A 12013-nucleotide genomic window follows, 5' to 3' on the forward strand; every position below is an offset into this window, starting at 1 on the left:
ACCCCCCTCTATTTCAAGTCCCTCAAGGGGTGCACAAATTCAGTGAGTACAAATACACAAATCACATTACAAAAATCCCATTTAACATTTCAGGTTAATACAGTACTTTAAGAGTATAATGGTGTACATCCACCGCACTAGTTTTCAACCCATCAACGTTCCAAGATAATATTCTCACTCTACTTTCATCCATGATTAATGGGTATGGGGTGCATAATAAATGAACTAAACTAACTCCTTACTTGCACAAGTTACTAACATCAGAGGTAATATTATTCATATCTACTTTTGTTTTTAATTCTGTATACCGTTTTACTTTAACCTTTGTTTCACCATTTGTCACAACAGAAGGTTGAACACCGCTAACACTACTAGAAAGTTCATTTTCCTGACTATCCTCTATCATCAATACGTCATGTTCTTTCATACTTCTACGCACGTTTCACTTTCCATTTCACGTCCTGTTTCACGTATTTCACTCCTGTTTCTCTTTTCATTTCACGTCCTGTTTCACTTTCCATTTCACGTCCTGTTTCACTTTCCATTTTACGTCCTGTTTCACCACCACCTTCACTCCGTCTACCCCTCCATAGCTAATGATTCTAATGCCTCAATCCTCGTCTAGTTTTTTTTTTAGATATTCCAATATTTGAGTACCAACCTCTGAGTTCACTATACTGTCCTGAACCTTGTCTCCACAAGGTTTGATTTTTTTCAGCTGCATTTCCTACTTTCCCTAGGCTCGCTTTAATTGTCTCCGTTCCTTTCTCCCACATTGTTTATAGAGCCTGTCATTGGCTTCCAGCTGTTTCCTCCATGTTCCTGCTGCACACTCTTTCCTTCCTTCAAGGATACATCTATCCTGCTTGTAGGACCCGTCCTAGAGTCTCTCAGATGAGGCTTCATGGGGCATAGATAGGAACCAGCATTGTGGCTGCCTCGACAATTGCAACAAGGTGGGAGGATTTTTTCACTGTTTTTAATCTTGACTCTACACTCTCGAGAATGTAGAGTCTTACCACAGTACCGACACCTGGGGTCACACTGGCATTTCCACGACTTATGTCCCCAAAGAGAACACTTCATGTATAATATGGGCTCCTCAGTGTATTTTACAACTTTCCTGTAGCCTAGTCCTTGCACAAAAACTCTTTCTGGAGCCTCACCCTTTACCAAGGCAACAACCTGACTTTGTATTTCACCACGGACACTGTTCTTCTTTGCCCAAACAACACTATCATTGTTGAGAAGATAATCAGGATCCAAAAAAGTTGGATACTTAAAAACTATGACCTTGGTGTACATCATACTTTCTTCAGGAGTAACCATCACAATATTCTCAAACCCATCCGTCGTTAGGTGTTCCACGGCCTTTTCTGTTCCAACTGTTATGTAGGGCGGTGAGCACCGTCCTTGAATAGTAGTTCATATTAAAAAAAAAAAATCCTTAGCCAAACGAACCGTCCACTCCAGCTTTTGATGAAAGTTCAATTGACACGTTGTAGGGAATAACAGCCTTTTCCTTCTATTAGTCTGCATCTCTTGCGTCCTGCTGAGTAGGGGTTTCATTTTTGGTCTGTTATTTCATCTTCACTGTCGCTGTCTGTGAATATTTCGCCGTTTATATCTGCTCATTACTGCTTGATACGGCCTGGTGTCATCTTGTCTGTCATCCCCACTCTCATATCGTCTATCACTTAGGCAGACCGCCTCAGCCATTTCCTCGACACACAAAGGCACTGTATCACTGCAACAGTCAAGAACAAATTCACAATATCCAGCTGCAGCAGATATTGTGCTTGCAAACACGAAGATGCGGAGCAACACGTCCTCCTGGCATCATGCAACAGACCGCACTGAACATCTTCCTATATTCTCTCGTATCCCCCAATGTACCTTCTTGTATATACAGTATATAAATAAATAAATAAAATAATAAAGGAGGATTGACAGCGAGAAAGCAGTTGAAGAAGAGCATACAAAATAGCATAAAGTACTGCCGTGAAAATGTATAGTCTCTGGAAGCAGGCGACACACACAGCCAGGAAAACAACATAGTCTACCACGAACTTCGACCCATCGGTGAAGACGGAAATGGAGCGGGAGTGTGAAGAAAAGTGTTCAAGGAAGAAGCGTTTCAGAAATTGTAGGAGGGGTAAAAGCTCTAGTCACGTACGTGGGTCAAAGTTTTACAAAACTTTGGAAGGGAGGGAAGACCCTCCACGGGGATAAGGGAGGAACGAGAGGAGAAATAATGGAAACAAACCGAAAGAGAAGCTTGTAGGCGAGACAACTGTACAGAAAAGAGATAAGTGGTGAAGGGGAATAGGAACCACAGGAGAGGGTAAAGTTCAAAGTACGACAGAAGCGGGAGTGAGGGAGTTGTAAGGAACGTGCACGGTAACGAAGACAGTAGAGATCATGGCGATCCCGTAGACAGGACACCAGTTTCAACATACAGGCTTAGGGTAGGAGTTGAACGAAAGGCACCAGAGCTAAGGCGCAACCCAGTATGGTGCAGAACATCCAGATGGCGAAGAGTCGAAGAAGCAGACGGAGTAAGCAGGGCAACCGTAATCGAGTTTAGACAGTGAGAGAGGAATGTAAAGAGATGAGCGTGCTCCTATCCGCTCTCCAAAAAGTATGGGACAAGACCTTAAGTAGTTAGGGGGCCTGTCAGCTGAGTGGACAGCGCTTTGAATTCGTAGTCCTGAGGTTCCGGGTTCGATCCCCGGAAACAAATGGGCAGAGTTTTTTCACCCTGATGCCCTTGTTACCTAGCAGTAAATAGGTACCTGGGAGTTAGACAGCTGCTTCCTGTAACAAAAAGGAGGCCTGTTCTAGGACCGGGACACTAAGCCCCAAAATCATCTAAAGATAACCTCAAGAAGTTGAGGGCCTTAGAGCATTCAACTCGGAAGAGATATGGGGTGAGCAAGACCAACGAGTGTCAAAGATTAACCCCAAAAGCTTAGCAGAATCGTTGTACACAAGGGGATGACCATAAAGTAACAAAGAGGGTCGAAGAACGACCTGCTTCCGAGTAAAAGTAAGTAAGTAATTATCAAAAGAAGGCACCAAACTGGGAAGGCTATGTAGCACCACCAAATGTGCAGAATAATCAGAGGGCACTAAATATCATGAAGGATGCCAATACGAGAACAGAAACGCATAAGGCGAACGGTATAAAAAGTATCCGATTCACCAAGAATTCTATCGAGGGACAAGTGACCACAAGGGACAGTCGGAAGGCAAAACACACGCTCGTCCTGGAAGTCTGGGCATTCAACAAGAATGTGCACGACTGTAAGAGGAACAAGGCAGTTTGGACAATAAGGAGCAGGGCGGCGCTCCATTAAGTGACCGTGAGTTAAACATGTTTGGCCAATACATAATCTAGCCAGAGCCATTTCCCACCCCTGGTTACGGTGGTAGGTCGAGGAAGGCCATATGACACACGACCCTTAAGAGTATGCAGTTTGTTACCAATAACAGAAGACCAACAACCCTGCCAACAGGCAAGGATGGAGGAATGAATAACTGTGTAAAAGTCGGAAAACGGAATACCTTTACAGGAGATAGGACAAGTGCGGATAGCTTCCTTAGCGGCAGCATCCGCACGCTCATTTAAGGAGACGCCAACATGGCTGGGAATCCAGCAAAACTCTACCTACTTAAATTTACTGGAGATAAGAAACAGCCAATGTTGAATCTCGATGACTACCGGGTGGACTGGATTAAAGGACCCCAAAGCCATGAGGGCACTACGAGTCAAATACCACTACAAAGTAGGATTGACAACGGGAAAGCAGGAGACGAAGAGCATAGAGAATAGCAAAGTTCTGCTGTAAAGATGCTAGCTTCCAGAGGGAGGCGACACATATAAGTATGGTCAGGAAAAACAACAGAGTACCCCACACAGTCAAGCAGACGGTGTGGGTTATTGGTGAAGACGGAAACGGAGTGGAAGTGTTTAGGAAAGTGCTCAACGAAAAGGCGTTTCAGGACCATAGGAGAGGTAAAAGCTATAGTGATGCAGGTCAGGGAAGTACAAAATTTGGGAAGGGGGACCCTCCACGGGGGCAAGGACGGAACAATACGAGAAACATTGGTAAGACGAACCAAAAGAGAATCTTGTAAAGGGAACCACAGGAGAGGTAAAAGTCAAAGCACGACAGAGGCAAAGGAAGGAAACTATCAGGAGAAAGCGCCAAGCCAGCACGACTATATAGCACTTGGACGGGATAAGGATTTGGGATTAGGGATGGGACATGGGGGGAGGGGAGGAATGGTGCCCAACCACTTGGACAGTCGGGGATTGAACGCCGACCTGCATAAAGTGAGACCATTGCTCCACCGTCCAGCTCAAGTGGTTGGGTATGACAGAGGCAAGAGTGAGGATGTTGAAAGAACCGCGCAAGATAGCGAAGACAGTAGCGATCACGGCGGTCCTGGAAAGAGGGAAAGCCAGTGTCAGCGTACAAGCTGAGGGTAGGAGTTGAACGAAAGGCATTAGAGCCGAGGCGCAACCTAGTAAATGGTGCAAAGGATCAAGACGGCAAAGAGTAGGAGAAGCAGAAGAGTATGCAGGGCAACCATAATCGAGTTTAGACAGGACGAGAGAGGAGTGTGCGCCTATCTGTACCTCAAGAAGTATGGGACAAAACCTTAAGGAGGTTAATGGCGTAAGAGCATTCAACACGGAGGTAAGAGATATGGGGCGACCAGGACAAACGAGTGTCAAAGAATAACCCAAAAAGCTTCGTGGAATCTTTGTACACAAAGGGATGACCATAAAGCGACGAAGAGGGACGGAGAACGACCTGCTTCCGAGTAAGTCATAGCACAAGTCTTGGTTGTAGAGAACTTGAAGCCATGATTGGTGGCCCAAGATAACACAGCATCAATCGCAAGTTGATGCCGCCGTTGAAGAAGAGGTGAATCATCACCTCGATAGCAAAGAGTAAGATCGTCAACATAAAGAGCGAAGAAGATGCCAGAAGGGAGGGAGGAAATTAGACCATTGAGGGCAACCAGAAAAAGAGTAGTGCTTAGAACACTACCTAGAGGCACACCTTCGTACTGCCGAAAAGAGGCAGAGAAAGTAGCACCAAGCCTGACTCTAAAGGAACGACGAGAGAGGAAGCTTTGAAGGAAGAAATTGAGATTACCACAAAGGGCAAAAGAACGAAGTTGGGACAGAATATGGTATCTCCAAGTCTTGTCATAAGCCTTTTCCAGGTCAAAAAGGACAGCAACAACGGAGGTCTTCGCAGCAAAAGCAGTACGAATATTGGCCTCTAAGTTCACCAGGACATCAGTCGTGCTGCGGCACTTGCGAAAACCAAATTGAGGAGGAGGAGAGGTGGTGATGGTGTTCCAAGAACCACATCAGACGAAATTTACCATACGCTCAGAGTTTGCAGACAACTCGAGAGGGCAATAGGGCGGAAGTCCGTAGGGGAAGTACCGAGAGACCCTGGTTTTCGAATAGGGAGTACAACGGCATCGAGCCAGTCCTCAGGGACTAACGACGACTCCCAGACCTGGTTATGCAGACTCAGTAAAGATTGAGACATGCACAGAGGGAGATGGCGAAGCATCTCATAATGAATGTCATCTGAGCCCACTGCCGTAGATCCACAGAGGGCCAAGGCAGACTGATGTTCAGAAAGAGAGAAAGGATCGTTATAGGGAAGACGGAGATGAGTGGAAATCTAAGGGATGAGATTCAATAACAGGCTTACAAAGGAAGGAAGGACTGAGGAAGATGAGAACTAGAGCTAACAGTAGAAAAGTGGGAACCCAGTTCAGTCGCGACCTGCACTGGGTCCGCCATAAGATTACTCAGGTGGAGAACCTGCGAGACATCGGGAACGAACTTACCCACAATCTTGCGGATCTTCTTCTACATCTGCGGCAGAGGAGTATCGGACGTAATGGTGGAATCATAAGATTTCCAACTCTCACGTTTAGCTGTACAGATGGTCCTACGGGCCACTGCACTAGCCTTCCGAAACAAAACAAAAGAATCAGCCGTCTGCCGGCGTCGGTGTTTCTTCCAGGCTGCACGCTTACAGCGGACAGCCCGAGCACAGTTCGCATTCCACCAGGGAACGCACTTCCGCGTGCCTCGGGAGGTAGAGCAAGGAATAGAGCAGAGGGCAGCGTCGAAGACGGTGTCATAAAAAAGGAGGAGGGAGCAAGGAAGAGAGGAGAGGTCAGAGAGAGTAGCAAGGAGGGTGAATAGGTTCCAGTCAGCCTTGGCAAACTGCCACCTAGGGAAGGAGAGAGGAGGGTGAAAGAGAGAAAAAGGAAACGAGGATGGGGAAATGATCACTTATGGAGGTCAAGAACCCGCGCCGTGAAATCTAAGTAAAGGGACGACGAGCAGAGAAAAAGATCAAGATAAGAAAGGGTGCGAGTCCGAGAGTCCACATGAGTGGGCTCACCAGAATTCAGAAGAGATAGAGAAAAAGCGAGGACAACGGTCCGAGAAGGCGGCCTTGGGTGTTTGTCAGAACATCACCCCTGAGGGTATGTCGACAGCTGAAATCACCCAAAAGGAGCATCGTCTCTGCAACTCTGGCAAGGAGTCCATGTGGTGCTTAAGATCAAGAAGGGAAAGCGGGACATTTGGGGGGAGATAAATGGAACAGACTGTATACCATTTACTCACAAAAACACAGGCAGCAGAACAATGGATAGGTGACGGAAGAAGTAGGGGGACGAAGGGAATATCAAAACGAATCAAGAGAGCAGTAGAGTTATGGGCTCCAGCAAGAGCTGCGGGGGGGGGGGGGGGGGAGAAGAAAGGAATAACCACGAAAGTGACCAGGACGAGCACCAAGCATTGGTTCCTGGAGATAAACACACAAAGTGGTGAAAACTGTGTAATCAGAAGTTGGAGTTCATGGAAGTTGGCATAAAATCCACGAATATTCCACTGAAGAATAGACATTATCAAAGAGAAAGGATAGTAACAGAAAAATGAAGAAACAAAGATAAAGAACACAGTATATTAAAGAATCTCAGGATCAGCAAAATCAGAGTTAGGGGGCATGGGTAAACTTAGTAAGGATGGAGGGAAGGGAACGGGAGGACAGAACAGAGGCGGACTGTGGGGGTCTGGAGGAGGAGACAACCGAGAGGGGCAGTCAAAGACAGCAGGAGGAAGGGGGGGGGGGGGGTTGTAGAAATCAAGGAGTGCACCTCAGCAAGGGCAGCAACCGAGAGTGAATCAGGGACAGAAGAAACCTCCATATCTGGGACAGGGGGCCTGACTACTGAAATGGGAGGGGACATAGTGATCGAGTCAGAGGGAAGGCGCGAGGAAGAAAGCGATGCCTTCTTACCTGCTGGGGAGGAGGAAGGAGAGGAGCTAGGCTTACGTTTTTGACTCGAAAAGACAGGTGTTCCAGTAACAACATACCGGGCGACAGAGTCAATGTTCTTAGCAGAAGAGGAACGGGAGCAAACACCAAGATTGCTGGGAGGATGATGGACATTAACCTGGACAGACAGGCGGCGTGGAGGGTCAACAGACTGGGGGGAGATGGGAAAGAAGATATAGGAGACATGGTGGACTGGGTAGGAAGGGGGGGAAAACTCCAGATGGAGAACCAGGAGGGAGACCTTTTGGGACAGGACGCAAAGGAATAGGGGAGGAGGTGGGTGGGTGTGTTTGGGTCTAAGGCCTGGAAACGGTTGAGAGACTGAGGAAGGTGGGAAGGACGAGAAGAGGTAGAACGCAATACACGAGCCTAGGATATGCCCGCGAAAGGGACGAGACGACGAACTTTGCATCTTGCTTCAGGAAAAGACAGACGATCACTGTGTTTCAAGTTGAGGACAGCTTCCTCGAGTTTGTAGTGCATACACGAGCGTGAGAAGGTAGGGTGGGCCTTACCGCAATTGAGGCAGCGAGCCTGGGGAGAAGTGCACTCGGACTAAGAATGATCATCATCCCCACACATGGGGCATAAATACACAGTACTTGTGCATTTGAGGACACTGTCCGAACTTCCAACACGTATTGCAAAGTCTAGGAGAGGGAATGTACTTCTGAACAGAGCATCTGGCACCAGCAAGAATTATAGAGGGCGGAAGGGCCCTACTATCAAAGGTGATTTTTACAACTCGAAGGGGCTGATGGCGACGACCACGAGGGGGTAGAGTAAACATGTCCACCTGAAGGACAGAATGGCCTTGGGCTTCGAGGATACGTTTAATATCCTCATGGCAGTCTTCGAGGTCCCTAACAACAGTTGCAACATGGAGTGGGAAGAGGACAGTGCCAACACTGGCATTTAACCGAGCGTTTTTGGAGACCTGAACAGGGTCTCTCCAATGCAGGACTAAGCGGCTAAGTAGCTACATTCCGAGGAGCAGCGACGACACGTGTACCGTAACTGGTGGGGTTAAAGGTAACAGAGGCATCTACCGAATCAACACGGTGTTTATGGAGGGAGAAATCGTCAGGAGTAGAAGAATCCAGATGGTGAGATCAAAGTATTTAGCCCATGTAGCGGGACCAAACAAGGAGTTGTATTAGTATGGGAAGGGATCGTGTGAGTGCGGCTGTGGTGGGGACGGCGTTGAAAACCCCCAGAGTGAGAGGGAGTAAAAGGCGCAGTAGTCACAATGAGACGGAGCCGTGCCAGGGGACGAGGTGGTCACCACTGGGAGCTGGGAACTTGACCCTACCTCAGAGGAGGGAGGGGAGCTGAGGGGAGTAGTCAGGAGGGTCAAAGGAGGAGCAAGGTCAGGGCACAATGCAGCGGGAGCTACAGAGCCTGGTCTTCCAACACAGTCCGACTCGGGGGCTTGGTCACCCGCCCCATGAGCCTGAGAAGGTTCAAGAGGAACATTATCTGACATAAAATGAGGAAAGATTTTCATTCACAAATTTGCCCCCACACTCACCACGGAGCCACAATTAGAGGCAGGACACCCAACAAGAGACATGTTGCCGATCTTGCCGGGGCCCCCCAGGGGTGCGTCGTGAGTATACGCCCTCTTAAGAACCGTCAGTCCGTTGAGATAAAGTTCAGCGATGAAAGGAGGATTGGCAATAAAAGGATCTCCTTGCTTGAGACGTTGGGTACTACAGTTCTACGGGTGCAAGAGTGTGCCTCCTCAAACACCCGAGCGTCAAAACAAAAGAAGACCGAAAGAATAATCAAAACAAGCAAAAGGTTGGTGGGAAATGACAATTAGAAAGGAGAAGAGGGGGGGGGGAGAAAAACGAAACAAGGAAAAGTTGCCCGGCAGAATTTGAGAGGACCACAGCAGGAGCATAAGGCTACAAAAGGACAGAGGACTGTCCCATGGAGCATCACACTCTGGCAGCCACCCACCAAGCCCCCTCACAGAAGCAACAGGCTGGACAGGGAGGGGGTTCAGCAAGCAAAGCAACTCCAATATTCAAGGTAAATAAAACCAGTGTTTATTCAATATTATTTATATTTCAAAATTTGTTAAGCATGTAAATTTCTGGTACTCTGGGAACTCCCCTTACGTTTATAGTACAGTATTGTGCCTATGGAAAATTGTGTTCCAAGTACCAACTAATGGACCTATGATGGTGAATTCGGAACACGTCCCAAAATAAAGTTGGGGGCCCCACATATAAATATTTACAATGCAAGCTAAATACTGTGATCATCATTATGACAATAAAACCCCCTCAGGATATTTGTCTTGCCATTATTTATTATACAGTATTATCCTGAACAAAGATGCTGCACCCTTCAACCATTACTCATACTATTCACACAAAATTGGACGCATCTGGTCCCTCGCTTGTCGTCGCCCCTCAACCAAAAACAACATTTACGCAAAACTTCTCTTCAACTAAAGTCATCTGTTTCTGCATTATCCTGAAGTCCACTTTCTAAATCGATAACATTAAAAAGCATCAAATTATCCAGGAATAAAATTCAACACTGGTTTTAAATACATATGTCACCTATAGTTTTTCTAATTACTGTACCAACCTGTCCTCAGAACAAGTCCATTCCATCCAGTGGTCGACCAAAAAGACACATTCATAAATTTTAACATGCTGTTCATTCTAAATAGGAATTTTCTCAAATATAAATTAATACTGTTATATATTAGCATTCTGTCATTCTGTGCATATTTAGGCATTGGTAAGGTTAGGTTCTGTTGGCAATTATTTGTAGTACGCGAGTGAAGAATTTACAGAGCTGTGGTTCGAACAAACGTCGTCAGTGAAAAACTTGTTCAAGAAGTGTTCAAACGTAATCAGTTGTGAGTCACGTGTAAACCGTTTTTCATTCATAAATAGGGGTTTGGTGGGTGCATGGAATGAACTTTCGCCTTTGTTTATAAGGACAAGCTGACTGTACTGTATACTGTACTCAGAAGCACTCGTATGCATGTTTCATACTTTGTTGAAAAGTGAAACATTTCAGAAACAATTTCTTCAAGACACATTTTAGAATTATCTGAATGTTGGACATATGCCCTGAAGTACTCTTGGATACAGTACTGTGACACATAAGTTAACTAGGATTATAAGTAACAAGTAATTTTGTTTATCCAGTATTCAAGAATGTAGAACCCCTCTGGGGGCTGGATATACCCACTATCTGGTGGGGGGCTTATTACAAAATTCAGAAAAGTCTCAAATTGCTCCCAAGAAAGCCTAACAAAACCTCTAATGTGGTCTGCTCTCCATTGTGAAAAAGAAGTTGACAAGTATACTGTACAATGTTGTATATGCACCTAAATAATGAAACAACATCTCTCAGGCATTTAAAAATAAAAATATTTTTTTCCATTAAACTTTTTGATCATGCATGTGCGAAAGAAACTGATGGCCTCTCTCTCTGTGTTACAACTTCTACTTCTTTCGAGTCTTCATCTGCTGGTGTGGTTTTTTCTTCAACTTTTGTCTCTTCAACTCTGTAAGTCTTTAAGATTGGTGTTTTGGGTGGCATCCAGTCTGGGATAATCTTGTCATGGATACGCCAAATTCCATAAGTGTTAGCCAAATGTTTCTCAAAAACCACATACTCCAGCACATCCCGAGCCACAACTTCTGAACCATGCTGAAGACGACCAAACCGGTCATATACTGCTAAGGTCTGCAGTGAGAAGAAATCCAAAATGTGCTTAAGGTATAGTGGTTTGTTTTGTATGTTTTTATACTAAAAATTTTTCCAATGAAACATATTGCAATACAAAAAATTAATATATTTTGATTGTGATCGAGGGCAGGTATTCCTAATCTCCACGTCAAGCATATCTCAATATAAAAATGATACAGCACCACATTAGGAATACTGTATTCTTAGAAGAAAAATGCCTCTTGCCTATTCTCTCACTCAAAGGAGGGAGAGAATAGGTAAAGGATGTGTGGGGGTTAGGGTGGCAGATGATTGGAGGAGATTTGGACTGGCGTGGGTGAGCTTTGAATATTTATATTAGAACATAAAAATATAGGAAACAGCAGCAAGTATATTAGCCCATATGAAGTACAGTAGCTCCTATTTATTCCCATGAGGGAACTGTAAGAGTCAACCACAATGAGAAAGTAACATTAACATCAGAAAAGCAGTTGACAGAGCACACAAGATTATGTACAGTTCACCCATGAAAAAAAATGGACTAGCCAACACTGTTGGCAGATTTAGACCCCATCTGTGAACAGTGCAATGGAGTGGGAGTGCAAAGAAAAGTGTCCAAGGAAAAAACATTTCAGAATAGTAGAAGGGGTAAAAGCCTTTACCGTGTGGGTCAAGGCCTTTCAAAACTATGCAAGTGAGACCCTCTATGGAAGGAAGGTTGGAATAACATGAGAAATATTGCAAATGTGAACTGAGAGGGAATCTTGCAAGAAAGACATCCTTACAGATAAAGGAAGGTGGTGAAAAGAAACAGGGTCCACCTGAGATGGTAACAGTAAAAGCATGGCATAAATGAGAGTGAGAATGTAGCAGGGATCATGCAAGGACACAAAGGCAGTAATGATCACAATAATCCT

General features: G+C 45.5%; 1 protein-coding gene across 4 annotated transcripts in view; it reads right to left on the reverse strand.

Annotated features, from left to right (window-relative positions):
* The window catches only part of LOC123767742 (large ribosomal subunit protein mL45), a 53302-nt gene that overhangs the window by 16654 nt on the left and 24635 nt on the right, over window positions 1-12013 (reverse strand). Inside the window, exon 7 of one of the 4 annotated variants that reach the window (XM_045757710.2) lies at window positions 9448-11114. The exons of the other annotated variants lie outside the window; for them this stretch is intronic. Coding sequence (XP_045613666.2) covers window positions 10821-11114 — 294 coding nt within the window. The 3' untranslated portion in view covers window positions 9448-10820. Of the gene's footprint in view, window positions 1-9447; window positions 11115-12013 lie in introns of those variants that run through there. 4 annotated transcript variants of the gene reach the window in all.

This window comes from Procambarus clarkii, chromosome 67, assembly GCF_040958095.1.
Source record: "Procambarus clarkii isolate CNS0578487 chromosome 67, FALCON_Pclarkii_2.0, whole genome shotgun sequence".
NCBI classification, from domain to species: Eukaryota; Metazoa; Arthropoda; class Malacostraca; order Decapoda; family Cambaridae; genus Procambarus; species Procambarus clarkii.